At 43.9% G+C, this 21,623-nt stretch overlaps 1 protein-coding gene across 1 annotated transcript in view; it reads right to left on the reverse strand.

Moving 5' to 3' along the window:
* LOC126095701 (uncharacterized) overlaps window positions 1-21,623 on the reverse strand; it is a 230,695-nt gene that overhangs the window by 160,664 nt on the left and 48,408 nt on the right. The window contains exon 3 of the mRNA XM_049910453.1: window positions 14,706-14,905. Coding sequence (XP_049766410.1) covers window positions 14,706-14,905 — 200 coding nt within the window. The remainder of the gene's footprint in view (window positions 1-14,705; window positions 14,906-21,623) is intronic.

Below are 21,623 nucleotides of genomic sequence, written 5' to 3' on the forward strand. Positions count from 1 at the left end.
TATTAAGTACTGTACATATATGCGACTTATCAGTAACACGGACATTCCCACTACGCACTGATTCTATATCCTCGACCTGTCTCTGCAGACCGGTCACTTCCTTTACGACTGACCATATGGTTTTAATTTTATCCTGAGACTTAGCTATTCTATCTGCATACCGCATAGTTTTTGCCTTCCCAATAACATTTTTAAGCACCTTACAATACTGTTTGTAATTGGCTGCTGCATTTAGATTTTGACTGTTTCTAACGTTTTGATATAATTGCCACTTTGTTCTACAAGATATTCTTATCCCTCTAGTCAGCTATCCAGGCTGCCTGTATGTGCTAGTACCCTGTTTTGAACGTTCTAACGGAAAGCAACTTTCAAAGAGCATGAGAAAAGTCTTCAGAAAAGCATTATATTTATCGTCTACTGTATCAGTGCTATAAACATCTTGCCACTCTTGTTCCTTGATAAGGTTTACAAAGGTCTCTACAGCAACTCGATCAGCTTTCCTAAACAGCTGATGACTATATTTAACACGTGTTGCAGCACAAAAATATTTTAGAGTTAAAATTTGTGCATCATGATCTGACAGGCCATTCACCTTTTTGCTAACAGAATGCCCTTCTAGTAATGAGGAATGAACAAATATGGTTGTCCTACTGTTCCCTTGCACTCTCGTTGGAAAGAATACGGTTTGCATAAGATTATATGAATTAAGGAGGTGTACCAGCATCCTCTTCCTTGCACAATCATTTATACAATTAATATTGAAGTCACCACATATAACTAACTTTTTGTATTTCCTATAAAGTGAACCAAGAACCTCCTCTAGCTTTAGCAAAAATGTTGTGAAATCGGAGTCTGGGGATCTATAAATAACAACAGTTAGAAGTTTAGCTGCGTTAAATTTAACCACACCAGCACAACATTCAAACACCTTTTCAGTGCAGTACTTTGAAACATCAGTTGACTCAAATGGGATGCCGTTTTTCACATACATGGCTACTCCTCCACACCGCAAAGAGCTCCTCGAAAAGCTGCCAGTCACCTGTATCCTGGTAAAGGAAGCCTCTGAATTATCTACTTATTTAAGAAGTGTTCATATATACCGATAATTTGAGAGTCAACATCTATAAGCAGTTCACTAACTTTATCTCTAATACCTTGTATATTTTGATGAAATATACTAATTCCCTCATTACTCGGATACCTAAGCTTTGTCAAAAGTTGTTCCTTTGTTAGAGAGACTTCCCTTAAGCAGGAATACCTATCAGCTGACTTCAATCTAAAAAAGGTGCAGCTCTAACACCCACTACTGCAGGAGTTTTCCCATGAGTGATCCCACCACCCCACCTATGCTGTCACCTATTAGCTTAGCCATCCTCCCCTTCCCATACCTGTTGAGGTGCAGGCCATGTCTAGTGACGTATCGTCTCTATCGGCACACCGGTTATTGTGTGTACCTTATCTAGTCTCCCCATCTTTAACCAGTACCTTGCAGCTCTGTATTTGATCGTGATGTCTATGGGGCATATTTCGAGCACCACACACAGTGCATCCGCTGAGATGGTACCGAAGGCTCCAGATAGCCTAAGTAGGACACTTCTCTGCCCTCGTCTGACGGATGCTTTCTTGCTGACAACGTTCAGTCTATGTACCCACGTGCTAGCTTCTAAGCTGAGTACTGATTCGAAGAGCGCATAGTGGTATGTACGTATGACTGGTAGAGGTAGTCTGTACTGTTTTGAATTTCGCCTCACCAGTTTGTGTATTATTTTTTCTGCTTTGTCTGTTGTTAGCCTTATGTGTTCGTGGAAATTCAGTTTTTCATCTATCCTTCAGGGTAGCCGAGAGCGATAATGCGCTGCTTCCTGAACTCGGGTAGGCGCGCTGGCCCCGGATCGAATACACCCGGCGGATAACGGCGAGGGCCGGTATGCCGGCCAGCCTGGATGTGGATTTTAGGCGGTTTTCCACATCTCGCTAGGTGATTAACAGGCTGGCACCCACTTTACGTCTCAGTGACACGACTCACAGACATTTGGAACACGTTCGCACTCTCCCACGGCTTGCACTAGACACAGACAGCTGGGGTACATTCATTCCGTCCAAGAGGGTTCAGTGTGGCGGCTGGAAGGGCATCCTGCCACCCTCTGCAATTAACACTGCCAAAACAATTGCGACAAGGCCGAGCCCGCATTGCAGCGGGAATAAGGCCTCAACCAAAAGCAAAAGCATTGTCATCATTGGGAGAGTCCTTAGAAAATGTAGTCCATCAACGAAGGAGGTGGCTTACAAAACACTCGTTCGACCTATACTTGAGTATTGCTCATCAGTGTGGGATCCGTACCAGATCGGGTTGACGGAGGAGATAGAGAAGATCCAAAGAAGAGCGGCGCGTTTCGTCACAGGGTTATTTGGTAACCGTGATAGCGTTACGGAGATGTTTAACAAACTCAAGTGGCAGACTCTGCAAGAGAGGCGCTCTGCATCGCGGTGTAGCTTGCTCGCCAGGTTTCGAGAGGGTGTTTTCCTCGATGAGGAATCGAATATATTGCTTCCCCCTACTTATACCTCCCGAGGAGATCACGAATGTAAAATTAGAGAGATTAGAGCGCGCACGGAGGCTTTCAGACAGTCGTTTTTCCCGCGAACCGTACGCGACTGGAACAGGAAAGGGAGGTAATGACAGTGGCACGTAAAGTGCCCTCCGCCACACACCGTTCGGTGGCTTGCGGAGTATAAATGTAGATATAGATGTAGATGTAGATGTAGATTGGTGCATTTACCAAACAGTCCTAACATGTCAGAGCATAACACGACAAAATTACGGTAGCCATTACATGGGAGACACAAGTTATAGTCTAAATTTTGGCACTTTATTTTGTAGGTCCGTCTTGATCAAAATTTTTTTTACTTTGACCGGTTTCGACCACTACCATCTTCAGATCATAAAATATTCTGATGTAATATCAATGTGAAACTAAATATGTATGTACCTACATGTTTAGTTTGACGTTGATTCTATTGTATTGTATTGTATGTAAATATGTATGTACCTACATGTTTAGTTTGACGTTTATTCTATTGTATTGTATCGTATGTTAACTGGGGACCTAGTAATGACGGAGAGGCTCCGTCCCCGCCACAGCCGCAGTGGTCCACAACCCCACGACGACTATCGCAGTCCACTTCACCCCTCCACCGCCCCACACTGTCCCCATGGTTATTGTGCGGTTCGGCCCCCGGTGGACCCCACACCCCCACCCCAGGGAACGTCTGACACCAGACTAGTGTAACTCACATGTTTGCGAGTTAGAGTAACGATGGTGTACGCTAACGTGGAGAACTTCTTTGAGCAGCAATTGCCGACATGGTGTAGCTGAGGCGGAATAAGGGAAAGCAGCCTGCATTCGCTGAGGCAGATGGAAAACCGCCTGAAAACCATCCACAGACTCGTTGGCTCACCGGACCTCGACACAAGTCCGCCGGGGACCAAGCGCTCCTTCCCACTCTGGCAAACCGTGCGTTAGGACGCTCGGCTAACCGGGCGGGCTTGACGTTGATATTACATCAGAACATTTCATGATCTGAAGATGGCAGTGGCCGAAACCGGTCACAGTCGAAAAAAAAAAAAGAAATATGTGATCAAGATGGACTTGTAAAATTAAGTTCCAAAAACATCACCACGGACTCATTTTTAGACTTTATGTCTTCAGTCGATATAGCCTAAATCTAGATGTAAAATAAATTACATATTTTGCGACTGACTGCTGTAATTCCTTCTGTTTGAATATTCAACAATCGCTGCGGACACAGGTATACAATGGATGCCAACTTCATGAAAACACGAAGAAGGAACGCAGCTGCTGTGTGGTACACATAATGCTACCGGATTCATTGATGCTAGGATAAGAATCTCGATGATGGGGTGGTCTCGAACATCAGTCAAACAATAAACAAGTTATAAGCGAATTAAAGGTGTTGTTTTGGAAACTGTCATATATCAAGCACATGGAAGTTGCGGAGCCCCGTACATTCCAAATGTTTATACTTACTCAGAACGCATTTTGGATGATGGACTTCTACCCAGCAGCATTTTACACGATTTTCTTTCAGTAACCAAAATATATACGAAACCAACGGACAACAGTAAGAAGAGAGGACCGAGAGAAAAGTACTGAGACCAGGAATAGGATTCAGTTAAGACTGCAGTCTTTGTCGCGTTCTATTCAACCTGCATGTGATAAAGAAACTCATGGAAATAAAAAGAAGGTTGAGAAGTGTAATTAGAATTCAAGGTAAGCAGGTATCACATGTTACAGTTGACCGACGATATAGCCATTCCCAGTGAAAGAGATTCATAGTTGCAGTTTTTCAATACAATGAACAACCCGTTGGGCTGGTAAGAGGACCGCACCTATTCGTCACCATCGATTTCGTCCAAATTTATGGTATACGCATGGCTTGGCCAGAAATGAAAGTGACGAAGTGGGAGCTCGAGATGGCCAAGGGTTTAGAGAAAATGGCACTTTTGGCGTTGATCGGGCGAGATTAGAGGCATTTATGACAGACTAGTTGCCAGACAGTGGTTGGAGCAGCAGGAAGAGTATGAAATGGTGATGGGAGGATAGTGGGAGTAAAGCATTGATAGAAACGCCTTTCATTTTCCATTTTTACGTTACTTACACTGCCAATAATTTCTCAGTTTGCATTTGATGTGATGAAACCCTATGTGCAGCAGACGTTTCTTCTGTTAATTGCATCGTGCGTTATTGAAGTGGTTTCCCCCATATGTGCACCACAAATACAGCCCAGCGATGTCTGTTTCCATCGTTGTCTAATGAATTGGATCAAAAAAAGTATCAAAACTGCCCTTATCTTGTCGAGACAGAAGAATAAACCACATCCCGGCAAGACTGCATCACAATGCATTTCATTGTACGTCATCAGCTATCCTCACCAATATTTGCCGAAATGATGCACTGCACGTGGTTTGCTCCCAAACTGTGCGATTAGACAGAATCTTTTATGAGTGTAAATGGAACTTGTTTCTGTATATAAATTTTAAGACAACCATATAGCTCTAAGATTGCGGCGTTTGTAACGTGCACATGATGCCAATAAAATTACCACTTCCCCTTTTTTTACGATGAATATTACAATAGCACGTGCAAATTACCAACTGTAAGGTAACAAAGGTATCTAATTTTATGTGCTAAGTCCCCATGTACGCTTTATAATACGTGTCTTGAAAGTTAATCAACAATCTCACAGTTTACTTTGTCTTTTAGTACCTGTTTTGAAAATACTGATGAAAACAATATATTGATCAGTATTTCGGTCAATTTTCAGTGTAAGTAACGTAAATACTGAAAATAAAACGAAAAGTATCCACAGAGAAACTCCTCGGATTACCATTCTGTACTCTTTTCGCCAACCGCCGCCAGGACACTGCGCTAAAATCAGTGGCTCTTGTCTCGGCCGACCAGCGCCATAAAAATGTTATTCTTTCCTGAACCATTGGGCATTCGATGCTCTCACTTTTGTCACTTTCATTTTGAAAAGGAACTAAAAAATGTTGTAATTTAATCTCAAACATACTAGAAGAAAATTTGTTCGACTGTCATACCAGAGGAATACTCTAAAAAACTTTTTCATTATTGAGAGACAAAGGACTAATTTCGAGATTCTTTTATTACTTCTAGTATTAACTACCTTTTTTGTTCTGATGTGCTGGCGTAAAGACGTATTGTATAGTTTCATGCCTATGTGTGTGTTAAATGAAGGTGTTAAATGATGAAAAAATGTGTTTTATAATTTCTGTCAAGATCAAGATAAATCCCATACCAATGGAGTACAAATTATTCCGTTAATTCGAGAAGGCGAATTTCAGATGGGGGCGCCGATCTTTACGACGGCGCTGCTCAACAATAGAGGTACGTGATTGTGCTCACTAGTTTCCTTTGGTGGCCGCTAAGATTAATTTAGATGTGTTTTTGCCGAGACATTCAGAACCTGCAATCTTCCTTTTCGTATAAAAATAGGAGTCCGATTGAAAAAGAAATATTCTTAAATTTAAATAATTGCAATTCTTTTACCCAGGTCACGGGGAATGATAGAAAGTACGTGCCTCTACCCTGATTGTACGTTCGCAATCTCCGAGTGTGTTACGATGTAATTATTTTACACAAAAAAATTAAGATAGATCTTTCTCATCAGATCGCAACCACTCGTACGCGAATGTACGTACCCTCTGAATGTGTCCAGTCAGTCGTGCGCATTGTTCTAAAGCTTTTTTGTTAATATTCTGTGGATTGCATCTCCGCAATTAATTTTTGGTTATGCCGCAAATCGCACTTCACGCGAAGTATTTATTACGCAAGTTTGAGACTCCATTTAATGTCAAAAAATTCCGAAGTACGGCTGACTAACCAAACTGCTACAATAATTTCATATCTCTACAACTACAATAACAAAAAAAACAAAAAACAATAACAGAGAGAGGGTACGTTACAATTTCTGGCCAAGCCCTGCATATATCATAAATTCGGACGAAATCGATGATGACGAGTAGGCGCCCTCTACTTGAGAGAGTAAACTAAGAAAGGAAAAATGGTTGTGGAGCACCGGATCACATAGTATAAGGACAACATCGCACGACTGATGAAGCGACGTGAACAGAAGACTCACACGAGCACACGTGAAGAGAGCTTTGATAGCAATGCGCAATTACCCTCAAATATAAGCGCCTCTATCTGGAAACTTCAGAGTTTTTACGTATGATGTCACAGAAAGACCCTGGCAAGGCGATGTGAAATGAAACGAGATTGAAAGGTTGGTAGAAGGGAAGGCGAATGACAGAATTCAGTTCATTGGTAGATCTTCATGGAAATGTATCTGAGCTATAAAGGAGACTGCATACAGAACGCTGGTACAACCTGTTCTTCAGTACTGCTAGAATGTTTGGGATCCCTGCTAGGTCGGATCGAAGCTGCTCAGAGGTGTGTTGCCAGATATTTTAACGGGTATTACAGAAAAGCTTCGTGAACTCAAATAGGAATCTCTGGAGGGAAGACACATTGTGAAACTTCCTGGCAGATTAAAACTGTGTGCCGGACCGAGACTCGAACTCGGGACCTTTGCCTTTCGCTGGCAAGTGCTCTACCGACTGAGCTACCCAAGCACGATTCACGCCCCATCCTCACAGCTTTACTTCTGCCAGTATCTCGTCTCCAACCTTCCAAACTTTACAGAAGCTCTCCTGCGAACCTTGCAGAACTAGCACTCCTGAAAGAAAGGATATTGCGAAGACATGGCTTAGCCACAGCCTGGGGGATGTTTCTAGTATGAAATTTTCGCTCTACAGCGGAGTGTGCACTGATATGAAACTTCCTGGCAGATTAAAACTGTTATTTCAGCGCACACTCCGCTGTAGAGTGAAAATTTCGTTCTAGAAGACACATTGTTTTCGAAAAATGCTTTTGAAATTTAGATATTCGGTATTTGCGTCTGGCTGCAGGACGATTCTTCTATTGCCAACGTGCATTTAGTTGCCTATAGACAGGCTTTTCTCCCTCGCTCCAATTGCTAGTGGAAACGGGAAGACAACGACTAACAGTGGACTAGGTATCTTGCGCCATGTACCGTGTGGTGTCATACGGAATACGTATCCAGATGCAGTTGTAGAACAGTTAGTTTAGGTTCTGTACAGAATAGACAAGGATATAAATATCTGAAGAAAACAAGAGGAGCGGAGCTGACGGTAGGATATGTGCTACGGAAGGACGGAATAGCTTCCTTGCTACGAAAGGGAATAGCAGAAAGAAAATTGTGAGGAAATAAAATGATTAGATTATATACAGTGAATTACCTAAAACGTACACGGCAAATATTGCTGAAGTGCGAAGTGCTACTGATGTGCGGTTTTCACAGAATGGATTGGCAGTCAGGAACTCGTATTGTTGGCCAATAAACAGATTGTAATAATACTTAGGAAGTGTAATTTTTGTTCAAACATAGACTTTTTAAATGGGACAGTGCCTATTTAAATTAACAAACTGTAAGTAGTGTAAGTTAGACTGTCAGTGGTGTCTGTTGCAGAATTCTAGCGCGAGTCGTTTACGAGACTTTGTATTTTGAAAAGTTTCCACACAGACACTTGTTTGTGCGATTCACCCTGCGTAGTTGCCAGGTACAATGTTGTTATGTTTGCTTTCAGTGTACTTGGGTGTTCCTTGAGTGAACTGCAACTTGCTAGTCAACGTGTGACTGTCCAAGCAGCAGGTTGTGAGATAACGATGGGATTTACCAATGCAGAAAATGACGACATGCTTGTGGCATATGGATAGTGTAGGATGAATGCAGTTGTAAGTAGGCTGTTTATGTTTTCTTATTGGCAAGTAGGCTGTTTATGTTTTCTTATTGGCAACGTTACGTAGCGCTCTATATGAAAATCACTGGCTGTGCTGTGTGCAGTCTGTGGCTGCTTTGCATTGTTGTAATACTCGCCATTGTAGTGTTAGGCAGCTGGATGTGAACAGCGCGTAGCGTTGCGCAGTTGGAGGTGAGCCGCCAGCAGTGGTGGATGTGGGGAGAGAGATAGCGGAGTTTTGAAAAATGTCATGAACTGCTATATATATTATGAATATTGAGGTAAATACATTGTTTGTTCTCTATTAGAATCTTTCATTTGCTAAGACTATCAGTAGTTAGTGCCTTCCGTAGTTTGAATCTTTTATTTAGCTGGCAGTAGTGGCGTTCGCTGTATGGCAGTAGTTCGAGTAACGAAGATTTTTGTGAGGTAAGTGAGCAGAGAGGGATGTTAATGTTCTTGTTACTGTTGATCCACACGGTAGCTCCCACGCAATCGCACGAGGAAGTGGCATGAGTCAGGCAAGTGTCCTCTTTCTAGCTGCCTACCCTATCACACCTTTCTCCGTCCAGAGGTGAACGCAAACGATTATGAGTATAGTGTTAACTTCTGTCGATGGACCACAAATGTATCATGTATGTGGTTTAGTGATAAAGCTACATTTACCAATCATGGCCAGGTTCAAATGGTTCAAATGGCTGTGAGCACTATGGGACTTAACATCTGAGGTCATCAGTCCAATAGAACTTAGAACTACTTAAACCTAACTAACCTAAGGACATCACACACGTCCACGCCCGAGGCAGGATTCGAACCTGCGGCCGTAGCGGTCGCGCGGTTCCGGATTGAAGCACCTAGAACCGTTCAGCCACCGCCATGGCCAGGTAAACAGCCGAAATATGCACTATCGATCTGTCGACAATCCTCATTTCCATTGTCGGGTGGAACGCCAGCGTCCACGGAGTGTAAACATGTGGTGTGGGACAGTGAATCATCAGCTCATAGGCCCGTTTTTCATAGACAGAACACTGAACGCGCACAAGTATCGCATCTACCTAACAGATCATGTTTCAAGGATGCTAGAAGACGTTGCTCAACAGGCTAGAAAGAACCTATGGTACCAATATGCACAAAGTACTACAGCATGTCTTCACGAATTACACTCCTGGAAATTGAAATAAGAACACCGTGAATTCATTGTCCCAGGAAGGGGAAACTTTATTGACACATTCCTGGGGTCAGATACATCACATGATCACACTGACAGAACCACAGGCACATAGACACAGGCAACAGAGCATGCACAATGTCGGCACTAGTACAGTGTATATCCACCTTTCGCAGCAATGCAGGCTGCTATTCTCCCATGGAGACGATCGTAGAGATGCTGGATGTAGTCCTGTGGAACGGCTTGCCATGCCATTTCCACCTGGCGCCTCAGATGGACCAGCGTTCGTGCTGGACGTGCAGACCGCGTGAGACGACGCTTCATCCAGTCCCAAACATGCTCAATGTGGGACAGATCCGGAGATCTTGCTGGCCAGGGTAGTTGACTTACACCTTCTAGAGCACGTTGGGTGGCACGGGATACATGCGGACGTGCATTGTCCTGTTGGAACAGCAAGTTCCCTTGCCGGTCTAGGAATGGTAGAACGATGGGTTCGATGACGGTTTGGATGTACCGTGCACTATTCAGTGTCCCCTCGACGATCACCAGTGGTGTACGGCCAGTGTAGGAGATCGCTCCCCACACCATGATGCCGGGTGTTGGCCCTGTGTGCCTCGGTCGTATGCAGTCCTGATTGTGGCGCTCACCTGCACGGCGCCAAACACGCATACGACCATCATTGGCACCAAGGCAGAAGCGACTCTCATCGCTGAAGACGACACGTCTCCATTCGTCCCTCCATTCACGCCTGTCACGACACCACTGGAGGCGGGCTGCACGATGTTGGGGTGTGAGCGGAAGACGGCCTAACGGTGTGCGGGACCGTAGCCCAGCTTCATGGAGACGGTTGCGAATGGTCCTCGCCGATACCCCAGGAGCAACAGTGTCCCTAATTTGCTGGGAAGTGGCGGTGCGGTCCCCTACGGCACTGCGTAGGATCCTACGGTCTTGGCGTGCATCCGTGCGTCGCTGCGGTCCGGTCCCAGGTCGACGGGCACGTGCACCTTCCGCCGACCACTGGCGACAACATCGATGTACTGTGGAGACCTCACGCCCCACGTGTTGAGCAATTCGGCGGTACGTCCACCCGGCCTCCCGCATGCCCACTATACGCCCTCGCTCAAAGTCCGTCAACTGCACATACGGTTCACGTCCACGCTGTCGCGGCATGCTACCAGTGTTAAAGACTGCGATGGAGCTCCGTATGCCACGGCAAACTGGCTGACACTGACGGCGGCGGTGCACAAATGCTGCGCAGCTAGCGCCTTTCGACGGCCAACACCGCGGTTCCTGGTGTGTTCGCTGTGCCGTGCGTGTGATCATTGCTTGTACAGCCCTCTCGCAGTGTCCGGAGCAAGTATGGTGGGTCTGACACACCGGTGTCAATGTGTTATTTTTTCCATTTCCAGGAGTGTATTTCCAGATCGTTAGATTGGACACTCTGGACATGTACCCTGGCCGGCCCATTCCCCGCATTCGACACCTGCAGACGCTTTCCTGTGGGAAAAGCTGAAAGATGTTGTCTACTGGGGAACGCCAACTACACGCGATAATATGGAACGACGTCTTACTGCAGCCTGCTCGGACATCTCCGCTCAAGTGCGACCACGTGTGCAGCAGTAGTTCCGTACCAGACTGGAAGCGTGTGCTACTGCTAACGGTGATCGTTTTGAATACAACCTGGGATGGCCAGTTGCCTCGTCACTGGTCAGAATCACATAGCCAGTGTAGCAGTTACTTCTGTAAAATATCTGGGAGTATGCGTGCGGAACGATTTGAAGTGGAATGATCATATAAAATTAACTGTTGGTAAGGCGGGTACCAGGTTGAGATTCATTGGGAGAGTCCTTAGAAAATGTAGTCCATCAACAAAGGAGGTGGCTTACAAAACACTCGTTCGACCTATACTTGAGTATTGCTCATCAGTGTGGGTTCCGTACCAGATCGGGCTGACGGAGGAGATAGAGAAGATCCAAAGAAGAGCGGCGCGTTTCGTCACAGGGTTATTTGGTAACCGTGATAGCGTTACGGAGATGTTTAACAAACTCCAGTGGCAGACTCTGCAAGAGAGGCGCTCTGCATCGCGGTATAGCTTGCTCGCCAGGTTTCGAGAGGGTGCGTTTCTGGATGAGGTATCGAATATATTGCTTCCCCCTACATATACCTCACGAGGAGATCACGAATGTAAAATTAGAGAGATTAGAGCGCGCACGGAGGCTTTCAGACAGTCGTTCTTCCCGCGAACCATACGCGACTGGAGCAGGAAAGGGAGGTAATGACAGTGGCATGTAAAGTGCCCTCCGCCACACACCGTTGGGTGGCTTGCGGAGTATAAATGTAGATGTAGATGTACCCACTTGCGTTCTTCTTTAGTGTGTGCTATCACGGGTATAGTACAAGTGTCAGTGTGGAAACTTTTCAAAATACGATTTCTCGTATACGATTCGCATTACAATCCCGCAACGAACACGACTGATATTCTGATTTGCTCTACTTTTAGCATTGTTCCATTTAAAACAATGAAAGGCTCCACAAAAATCCGCTTCCTAAATATTACTACATTTGTTGACTGGCTGACAATACGAGCCCCTGTCAACCAATGCATCCTGTGAAAACTGCACATGAATAATGCCTTCGATGTCCACAATATTTGTGGTAAAAGTTTCAGGCGATTCATCCTGAATGTAACGAACAGTTGAGAATGTTGGGCGTATGTCCGACTGTGAGATGAAGATACACGAGATGAAATAGTGGATCTTTGCAGCGTACCGATCGGAAGGCTGATGACAAAAAATATATCAGAAACAAGGAACGCTACGGCATTTTATGCTAAGGAATGCGTAGATACTATAACATGTGATGTATGTACATGTGACCATATGTACGTATGTACGTTCCACATCTCTTCCTAAACAACAGAACAATTTAAAAGAAACTTGGTACACGTGTCTCTTACTGTCTAGAAATAATCACTGTGTGGGTAAGAACGAGCTAAAGGGATGGGGGTGGGAGTGAAAAAGAAGTTAGACCATAACGGGCAAAATTACAAGCTTTATTAACCCAGTATTTGGTAAGGAAAGCAGTTAGTGACTTGCAAATCACTTAACACATGAACTCAAACAATTACGAAAGCTTTTGTCACCGGCCAGTTCCACGAGATGTTGATAAGAGAACAGTTTATAGCTTACTTCACTTTCCCTATTCACGTAGTAAAACTGTCGCATCAGGCAGTTATTACTTCTTTCAACTAACAATATTGGCAACACGTTTCACAGACAGTACTCACATATACCAGTGAATGTACCTACAGAATTATCATTCCACGAAATATCATTGCATTGCAGGAGATATCACGTGATAACATTTGAGCTGTGTGAAAATGAAACTACAGGGCGAAATTCGCTTGAGATACAAGTGAAGTATGTGTACAAATGTGTGAGAAATACGTTAAGCATGTGTAAAATATGTGTGTCGTAAGGTATAATGTATGGGGCGCGCATATGAGGGCAAATTCGCTGATAAAAGACGCCTACTAAGACCATCGATCGATTTCAACCGAGCTATTCGCAACGATGTACTGCTGGGTAAATATCAGTAACCTCTTATTGAATTGGGAGGGGGGGGGGTGGATGTTAAGGTGGAGAGAAATCGATGGGGGGAAGAGGTAGAGAGGAGAACATGGACGGAGAGAGGAGAAGGAGATGAGCACAAGAAGGAAAGGAGCCGATGGATGGAGCGGAGGAATGGGGACATGCCCCGGGAGAGGGGGAGGATGAAACGGATAGAGAAACGTGGAGGAGAGGAGCGAGGAGGCGGTGGACAGGTAGGGGATGAGGAGATGGATTAGATTAGATTAGATTAGATTAGTTTTTCGTTCCATAGATCCGTGCTGAGGAGATCCTCGTGGATGTGGAACACGTCAATATTTTCTTTTTAAGGTGAAATAACAATACTAATAATACGAATATATACAATACATCATTTGTTTCTATTAAAAAATTCGTCAATGGAGTAGAAGGAGTTGGCAACTAGTAAGTCTTTCAGGCTCCTATTAAACTGATCTTTATTTGTAACTACATTTTTTATGTTTGCTGGCAAATTATTGAAGACGAGTGTTCCTGAGTAGTGGACCCCTTTTTGAACTAAAGTAAGTGTTTCTAAGTCCTTGTGCAGATCATTTTTGTTCCTGGTATTGTATGTATGAACTGAGCTGTTTGTTGGAAAAAGAGATATTATTGAGGACAAATTTCATTAAGGCGTAAATATACTGAGAGGCAGTAGTTAGTATACCCAGTTCTTTGAAGAGGTTTCTACAGGACGTCCGTGAGTTTACTCCACAAATAATACGTATTACACGCTTTTTGACTCTGAAAACTTTTGTTTAACTTGAACAGTTACACCAAAATATTATACAATATGACATTATGGAATGAAAGTAGGCAAAGTATGCAAGCTTTTTCATTTTTATGTCGCCTATGTCAGCTAACACTCGAATTGAAAATACAGATTTGTTAAGGCGTTTCTGCAGTTCTGTGGTGTGCTCCTCCCAACTGAACTTATTATCAAGTTGTAATCCTAGGAATTTAAGACTGTCAACCTCTTCTATCTGCTCTTCTTCCTACTTTATGCATATGCTGGGTGGAAACCTCTTACAGGTTTTGAATTGCATATGGTGAGTCTTTTCGAAGTTTAATGTCACTGAGTTGGCTTTAAACCATTTATTAATATTGATGTAAATATCATTAGCAAATCGTTCTAGAACTACACTCGACATACTATTTATTGCAATACTTGTGTCACCTGCAAAAAAAAACGAACTCTGCTTCTGGCAGTGTAACTGATGAGAGATCATTAGTGGCCCTAAGATGGATCCTTGTGGGACACCAGATGTAATTTCTTCCCACTCTGATGATGACTGATGACTTAATTCACTAGTTGATGACTTATTTTACTAGACTGGAAAGAGAGAGGAGGAAAGAGCAGATGAATGAAGGGAGTGGGGAAAGAGAAGCTGGAATAATGGAATTGGAATAAACACGTACCTCTGTAACGCTAGGTACTCACCTAGTTCTTTATAAAATTGTATCCCGTATGCATACTTTCCATACCAGAGCGATTACCTACGTCGGCTGTGACTCTAGGCATTAGCAGTGAACAGAGGCTGCTACTGACCAGACTGTGGTGAGTCCCCGGCGTCCTCCTTGGCTGCGAGTGCCATCAGCAGCTGCATGAGGTCGTTGCGCCGTACGTTGTGGCGGCGGCGGTGCGCCACGATCTCTGCCGTCAGCCAGCGGAAGACGTCGGCGTCGCCGGAGCGCAGGAAGCGGACGCCCATCGCCCTGGCCGCGTCGGGCACCGCCAGAACCAGCGTCCTGCAACAGGCGTCGGACGCTTTAAAGCTGGACCTGCCGTCAGCTGAAGGCGCCCAAGCACTTGTTAGCTGCAATGAAGAGCCAAAGAAGCTGGTAAACTCGCATAATATCGTGTAGGGCCCCCAGAGAACGCGCAGAAGCGCCGCAACACGACGTCACATGAACTCGACTAACGTCTGAAGCAGTACTGGAGGGAACTCACACGATGAATCCTGCAGTACCAGGAGGTGGAGATCGCTTCTGAACAGAACCTTGCAAGCCATCCCAGATATGCTCAATAATGTTCAAGTCTGGGGAGTTTCATGGCTAGCGGAAGTGAGTTCCTGCAGCCACTCTAAAGCAATTCAGGACGTGTGGGGTGTCGCATTGTCCTCCTGGAATTGCCCAAGTCCGTCGGAATGCACAATGGACGTGTATGAAAGCAGATGATCAGACAGGATGCTTACGTAAGCTTCACCTGTCAGAGTCGTATTTAGACGTAGCAGGGGCTCTATAAAATGACTTTTATCTTAATAATATGAATATTCATATTAGTGTTTGGAGAGAGAGAGAGAGATTGATTTTTGATTGAGATTTTTACTTTAAGTCGTAACTGGTACTTGAATTTTGTTTGCTGCCTCCTTGAACGATCAGCTTCTGCAGCAGTTGTTGACGTATTGCAATTTGGAGGAAGTTATTGTTCTTTAAGGTTTAAAATACCACTCTGTTAGTTACTTGGCCGTATTGCTGATAGCTTTCAGCTCAAGTTTTCGTAGCTTTTCATATCTAAGGGATCACTGTTGTAAGTAAATAAGATCAAACAACAATCCGCTTTTCGTGAGAAAAGGAGATTGCTTTGGACACAAACTTCCTTCAAATTACGCGTCCTGTTACACCAAAATTGGTCAGTGGAGTTCAGCACCATACTATTGCACAAGAACATAATCCGATTACTGTAATTAAGAAATTATGAGAGGTTGTTACTTATTGAATGAAAACTATAGAGAATGTATTTCTTTTCCTGTATTTTAGTGAATGTCGATTGATAGACGGCGACCACAATTAAGTTCACCTCCAAGACAAAATATTTTTATTCTTCACTTCCAGAAAATTTGTATACATGAATGTTTGGCAACTGTTACACACACTTTACTCCGTTTTATCATTAAAATATCAGGTTTCATTAAATGTAACAATACGTTCTGAGCGACGTCCTAGAAACACGCCCTCTTTCCACAAGATACAGATTAACAGTCCTCTTTCTTTTTCATAAATCAATTGTCTTTTCTTTTAGAGTCCATACTCAAAGATTCACAACTACTATCGTTGCGGGGATTGCGCGCTAAAGATTTTCGTGCTGACCAGCAGCACTCCACTTCAAGTACTTTTTGAATCACATTTACGTTTACGGTATTTACATACTTTACTGAGCTTCTCAGAATAAAATCAGGCACAAATTAGTTTTAAAAAACAGCAGTGAGGCACACTTAACATTACAGCTCTTATCACTCCAACTGCACACGTCTCGCACCACTACGGAGCATCCACCAGCTTGAAACAAGCAGGATCAATGGATTCATGAGGTTGGCTTCATACCCGTACACGCCCAAACGCTCGATACAATTTGAAACGAGACTCGTCCGAACAGTCGTGCAGTCATCAAGGGTACACAACGAGTGGTCCATCGGTTCCGAAAGCCCATATCGATGATGTTTCGTTGAATGGTTCGCACGCTGACACTTGCTGATGGCCCAGCATTGAAATCTGAGGAAATTTGCGGAAGGCTGCACTTCTGTCACGTTGAAGATTCTCTTCAGTCATCGTTGGTCCCATTCTTGCAGGATCTTTTTCCGGCCACAGCGACGTCGGAGATTTGATGTTTTACCAGATTTCTCATATTCACGGTACAGTCGTGAAATGGTCGTACGGAAAAACCCCCACTTCATCGCTACCTCTGACATGCTGTGTCCCATCGCTCGAGCACCGACTATAACACCACTTTCAGTCACACTTAAATCTTGACAACCTGCTATTGAAACAGCAGTAAACGATCTCACGACTGTGTCAGAGACCTGTTGTGTTATATAGGCGTTGCTGACCGCTGCGCCGTTTTCTGCCTGTTCACGTTATGTCCGTGAACACCCCCATACCTATACCAGCTTCTTTGGCGCTTCAGCGTATATGTTCGCTGATGTCCCATCGACAGGTGAGATAAGTTCCCCAAGGCTCCGTCCTTGGTCCATTACTGTTCTCACTGTACATTAATGATATTTCTTCAGTGATTCACTCCTGCAACTACCATCTATATGCCGACGACATCCAACTGTACATAAGTGCAAACCCCAAGAACATTGCTGACGCAGTAGCGAGTATGAACGCAGATCTTTGCTCTGTTTCTCGATGGGCACAGAACCTAGGTCTGAAACTAAACCCCAAGAAATCCCAGGTCATACTTATATCTCATCCAAAGTTAATCAGTCGGTACTTTCGCGAAACAGTCCCTCAAATACTCCTCAATGGTACCCAACTACCATACCAAAAAACAGTAAAAGACCTTGGAATAATCTTGGATGAACACCTAAACTGGGAAGAACAAACAGTCACAGCTTGCCGGAAATCGCTCTCCTCCCTACATGCAATTCAAAAATTTAGAAAAATATTTCCAACCCATGTTAAACAAAAATTAGACCAAACACTAGTCTTGCCTAATCTTTACTACTGTGATGTAGTTCAACACGGCACAAATAGTGAAAATTCGAGATGCCTCGAGCTAGTGATGAATGCTTGCGTTAGATACGTATGCAATATACGGTTGTATGATCATATCAGTCCTTCATACTCCCAGCTAGGTTGGATACGCCCACATACGGGCCGCGATCTCCACACGATGTGCTTACTTCATCGATTTCTTAGCCACTGGTGCCCCCAATACTTATCTTCTCACATTAAACACCTATCATCATTCCAGAACCGCAATACCAGATCGGATACGTCTAGCATCTTGGCTGTACCTTTACATAACACAAAATCTTTCTCCGTGTCATTCTCCATCTCAGCCATACAACTATGGAACGCGCTCCCCTGTGATCTGCGTCTTATCCAGAACCACTCAACATTCAAGAGGGAACTCAAGACTTACATGTTAGGGACGGTATAGCCACCATTGTTGTGCTCCTCTCATCTTTTTCTTTCTCCTCTCTATCATAACTTCGAATTTTACCATTCTATTTCTCTTCCTCTAACCGATCTACCTCTTTTATATCTCTTTCACCCCATTCCATCGTCTTATGTCTCTGCTTGATGAGAATAACTCACAAGCTGCAAGAATATAACGAGAAAATTCCCAACTAGCAATAGGACTGACAATCATAAAAGAAAAATATGTTTACTTTCCTATACATACTCATTACTATTATTATTGTTCTTGATTATTATAATTATTCTTTATTGTTATAATTATTTTTTGATTGTTATAATTATCATTGTACTACTTTTATAATCTCTATTTTTTTTCTTTAACATTAATACTGTATAACATGTTATATGTCCTTAATGTTCTGTAGAAACTGAAATTTGTTGAATCTGAGTATGCCTGGTTAGGTGTAAGAGAGGGCCTGAAGGCCCTAATCTTGCCAGGTAAAATAAATGCATAAATAAATAAAATAAAATAAATAAGACTGACACAGAGACGGTTCCGGGGCGTGAGGAGAGGACGAGGGTAGCGATGGAACTACCAGTGAGGAGTCGTAATCACAAGTACTGTATGGCAGCCGCGAGGCCGACCATACACTCTGGGTTAGGTGAACGGCATTACGGTTTATGTGTCTGAGCCGTGGCAAATATTGCTGTTTTGGAGAGCGCGCCGCAGCGCGTAGTGTGAAGCAGTCGCCCTCCGTTTCTGGCGGTGACCCCGCTGCGGCAGTCGCAGCTTTGGTGTCTCCCTCTGGTGGGAAAGGAGAAAGGTTGCCTGTTCACGCGCATTTAAGGGGCGCTCTGAGCTCGCCAGTCTGTTGTCAGTTGGTCAGTCGGAGTGAGTCTGGGTCAGTCTCTCGTCCCCAGCTTGCTCGTCTGTCCCTCGTCCGCATTTGTTGGGCAGTTACTGTTTGTCTGTCGTTCGGAGCTGCCTCTGTCATGTTTATCGGATTTGCTGTGTTAACGAATTTATTGCTTGGAGTGTAACGGCCTAAAACCTGAAGTATGTTTTGATCTTGCCTGTCATCTTGAGAGGTGGGGCCCGCATCTCGTGGTCGTGCGGTAGCGTTCTCGCTTCCCACGCCCGGGTTCCCGGGTTCGATTCCCGGCGGGGTGAGGGATTTTCTCTGCCTCGTGATGGCTGGGTGTTGTGTGCTGTCCGTAGGTTAGTTAGGTTTAAGCAGTTCTAAGTTCTAGGGGACTGATGACCATAGATGTTAAGTCCCATAGTGCTCAGAGCCATTTGAACCATTTTTTTGAGAGGTGGTATGTGTGTACTGTAGAGCATCTTAATTTATTTCGGCAACTTTGTATAATTTTATATAACATTGCATTTTATAGGCTTTTATTAAAATGATCATTTTAGTATATAAAGTTGCCACCCTTTCACCGTAAGACTTTTCTTAGAAGTTAAAATCAAGTTGCACCTTCGGTGGCAAGTTAATCTTTTAATTTTAGTGTTCTGTACCATTTCCATCCCTCCTACGGGGTGCATAGTTGGTGTGCTTGTGTGAATTGTTAAAACTATTTGTTTAAGGTAATCTGGTGTGTTACAGATTTGCACCAGTGCAGTCTTTCAGAAGTTGTTGTGAGCGGTCGTGACTACTGCCGTGTCAAAAGGGAGCGGCAAGGTTCTCAGCCCGAAAACTCATACACTCAAAAACTTGTTTCTTTCTAGCTCTGAGTAAATTGTAACTTGATATTTAGAGGGTGCTTTCTGCTTATAATTTTAAACCCGCTTCTTAAAAAATGGCTTTTAGGAATAAAATTCCCATTTGTTAAAAGCAATTTCATTTTGATTTCATCAGTTACTCCCTGGCAAGTACTTCCACGCTCACATAGTGTGATTAAATGTGATGATGTTCTTGATGAATCGCTAGTAAATAAAGTAAATTCTGAAGTATATTCTTTGAAAATAAATCACGGTTCAGTGTCGTGAGGCAAATGTGAGTGAATTTCCTGACCGAGAGCCTTGGTTTGCGATTACAATTAGGTGTCGGTTTGGAGACACAGCTCTTGGTCCGACATAGACCAGCAGGCACTGGGGTACGTCGGTCGAGTCACAACTGTGGCCCAGTGTCCACTGAATTGCAGACTCCCGACGGTGCGTGGTAGGCTCTACGCTGCTCCGGCTTGACAGGGATATTCGAGGAGAATCGCTCGCTGCGTTCGGCGTTCGCCCCTGCAGACAGCAGGAGACATAGTGCGACATACGTATGGCGCGTTAACGTCCAGTTTGCGCTTCACGATTTCTGTCAGTCCAGCGAATTAGTCACATTGCGTGATCCGCATTCCAAGTATGATCCGTGGTGTAGGACGCAACCATTCTTCACTCTGCCAATTGCACTGCAGAAATTTACATTTTTTTTCTAATTATATGTTATTATTTTGGCTCATCGTATTTCATTCTTGGATCCTTATGATAGTAAAAGGCTGTAATCACACTCAAAATTTTCAATTTCGTAGGAATCAGAAACATATTTATGTGTGAGAGAGTTGAAGTTTCATTACAGCACTCTGGCTTAAAATTTTAGTTAAACTCAGGTCACCGTTGCACGTAGTTTTACACTGGTATTGCTGGACGGTGACTCTATAACGTGGAGTAGCAGCTCACAGATTGGAATAGTGAGTGTTACCCCACATCACCATACTCAGCGTTCATCCCCTGTAAATGACAGCTCGAGAATGAATAAAATGCTCAAAGGAAGACACCATTGCTTTTCTCGTGTAATACTCTACATGTTCTACATGTCAGATGACTCTCATCTTATCTAATAGTAAAGGTTTGCCCCAAGATGGCGGCTTTCAAAATGGCCACCATGTTGGTAACATATCCTCAAGGCTTCACCTCTCCTCCCCAAATCCCATGAGTATAAAATCAGAGAGATTAGAGCCCACACAGAGGCATACCGACAATCCTTCTTTCCACGAACAATACGAGACTGGAATAGAAGGGAGAACCGGTAGAGGTACTGAAGGTACCCTCCGCCACACACCGTCAGGTGGCTTGCGGAGTATGGATGTAGATGTAGATGTAGATGTAGATCTCACACTATTTCACTTTAAATTTCTGCTTATCCTAATTTCCCTTTGGTTTGGAAAGGTGGTTCTATCCTTTGGACCACCCTGCAGATTTTAAAGGCACCCACTATTTTCTTGGCTACCTCTGGGCTCCCTCTTCTGGTCGACTCCATTCTTCTAGGAATGATCTTCCCTGGTGTTATTATGCAGTGCCTTCATCTGGACAGAAGCACACCTCCAAGTTCTTATGGTTCAACGTAAGCCCAAACGACTCGACATAGCACAACTCGAGGCCAGAAATTGTGGCATAACATGCCTGCAGTACTCGTAAACGATTAAGTCCATGAACCAGTATAAAGACCAGATCGATGGCAACCTGTCCTCTGCCGCGGTCACTGAATGGGTGTTAACGGCAAACCCTTACAGAACTGTTGCTTGTACTCAAAAACCATGTTTAAAATACTGCTGTGAATCTAAAACCATTAACACAAATTTCATACTTCATTATTTATATACTTGTGACGTA

Source organism: Schistocerca cancellata, chromosome 8, assembly GCF_023864275.1.
Source record: "Schistocerca cancellata isolate TAMUIC-IGC-003103 chromosome 8, iqSchCanc2.1, whole genome shotgun sequence".
Taxonomy (NCBI): domain Eukaryota; kingdom Metazoa; phylum Arthropoda; class Insecta; order Orthoptera; family Acrididae; genus Schistocerca; species Schistocerca cancellata.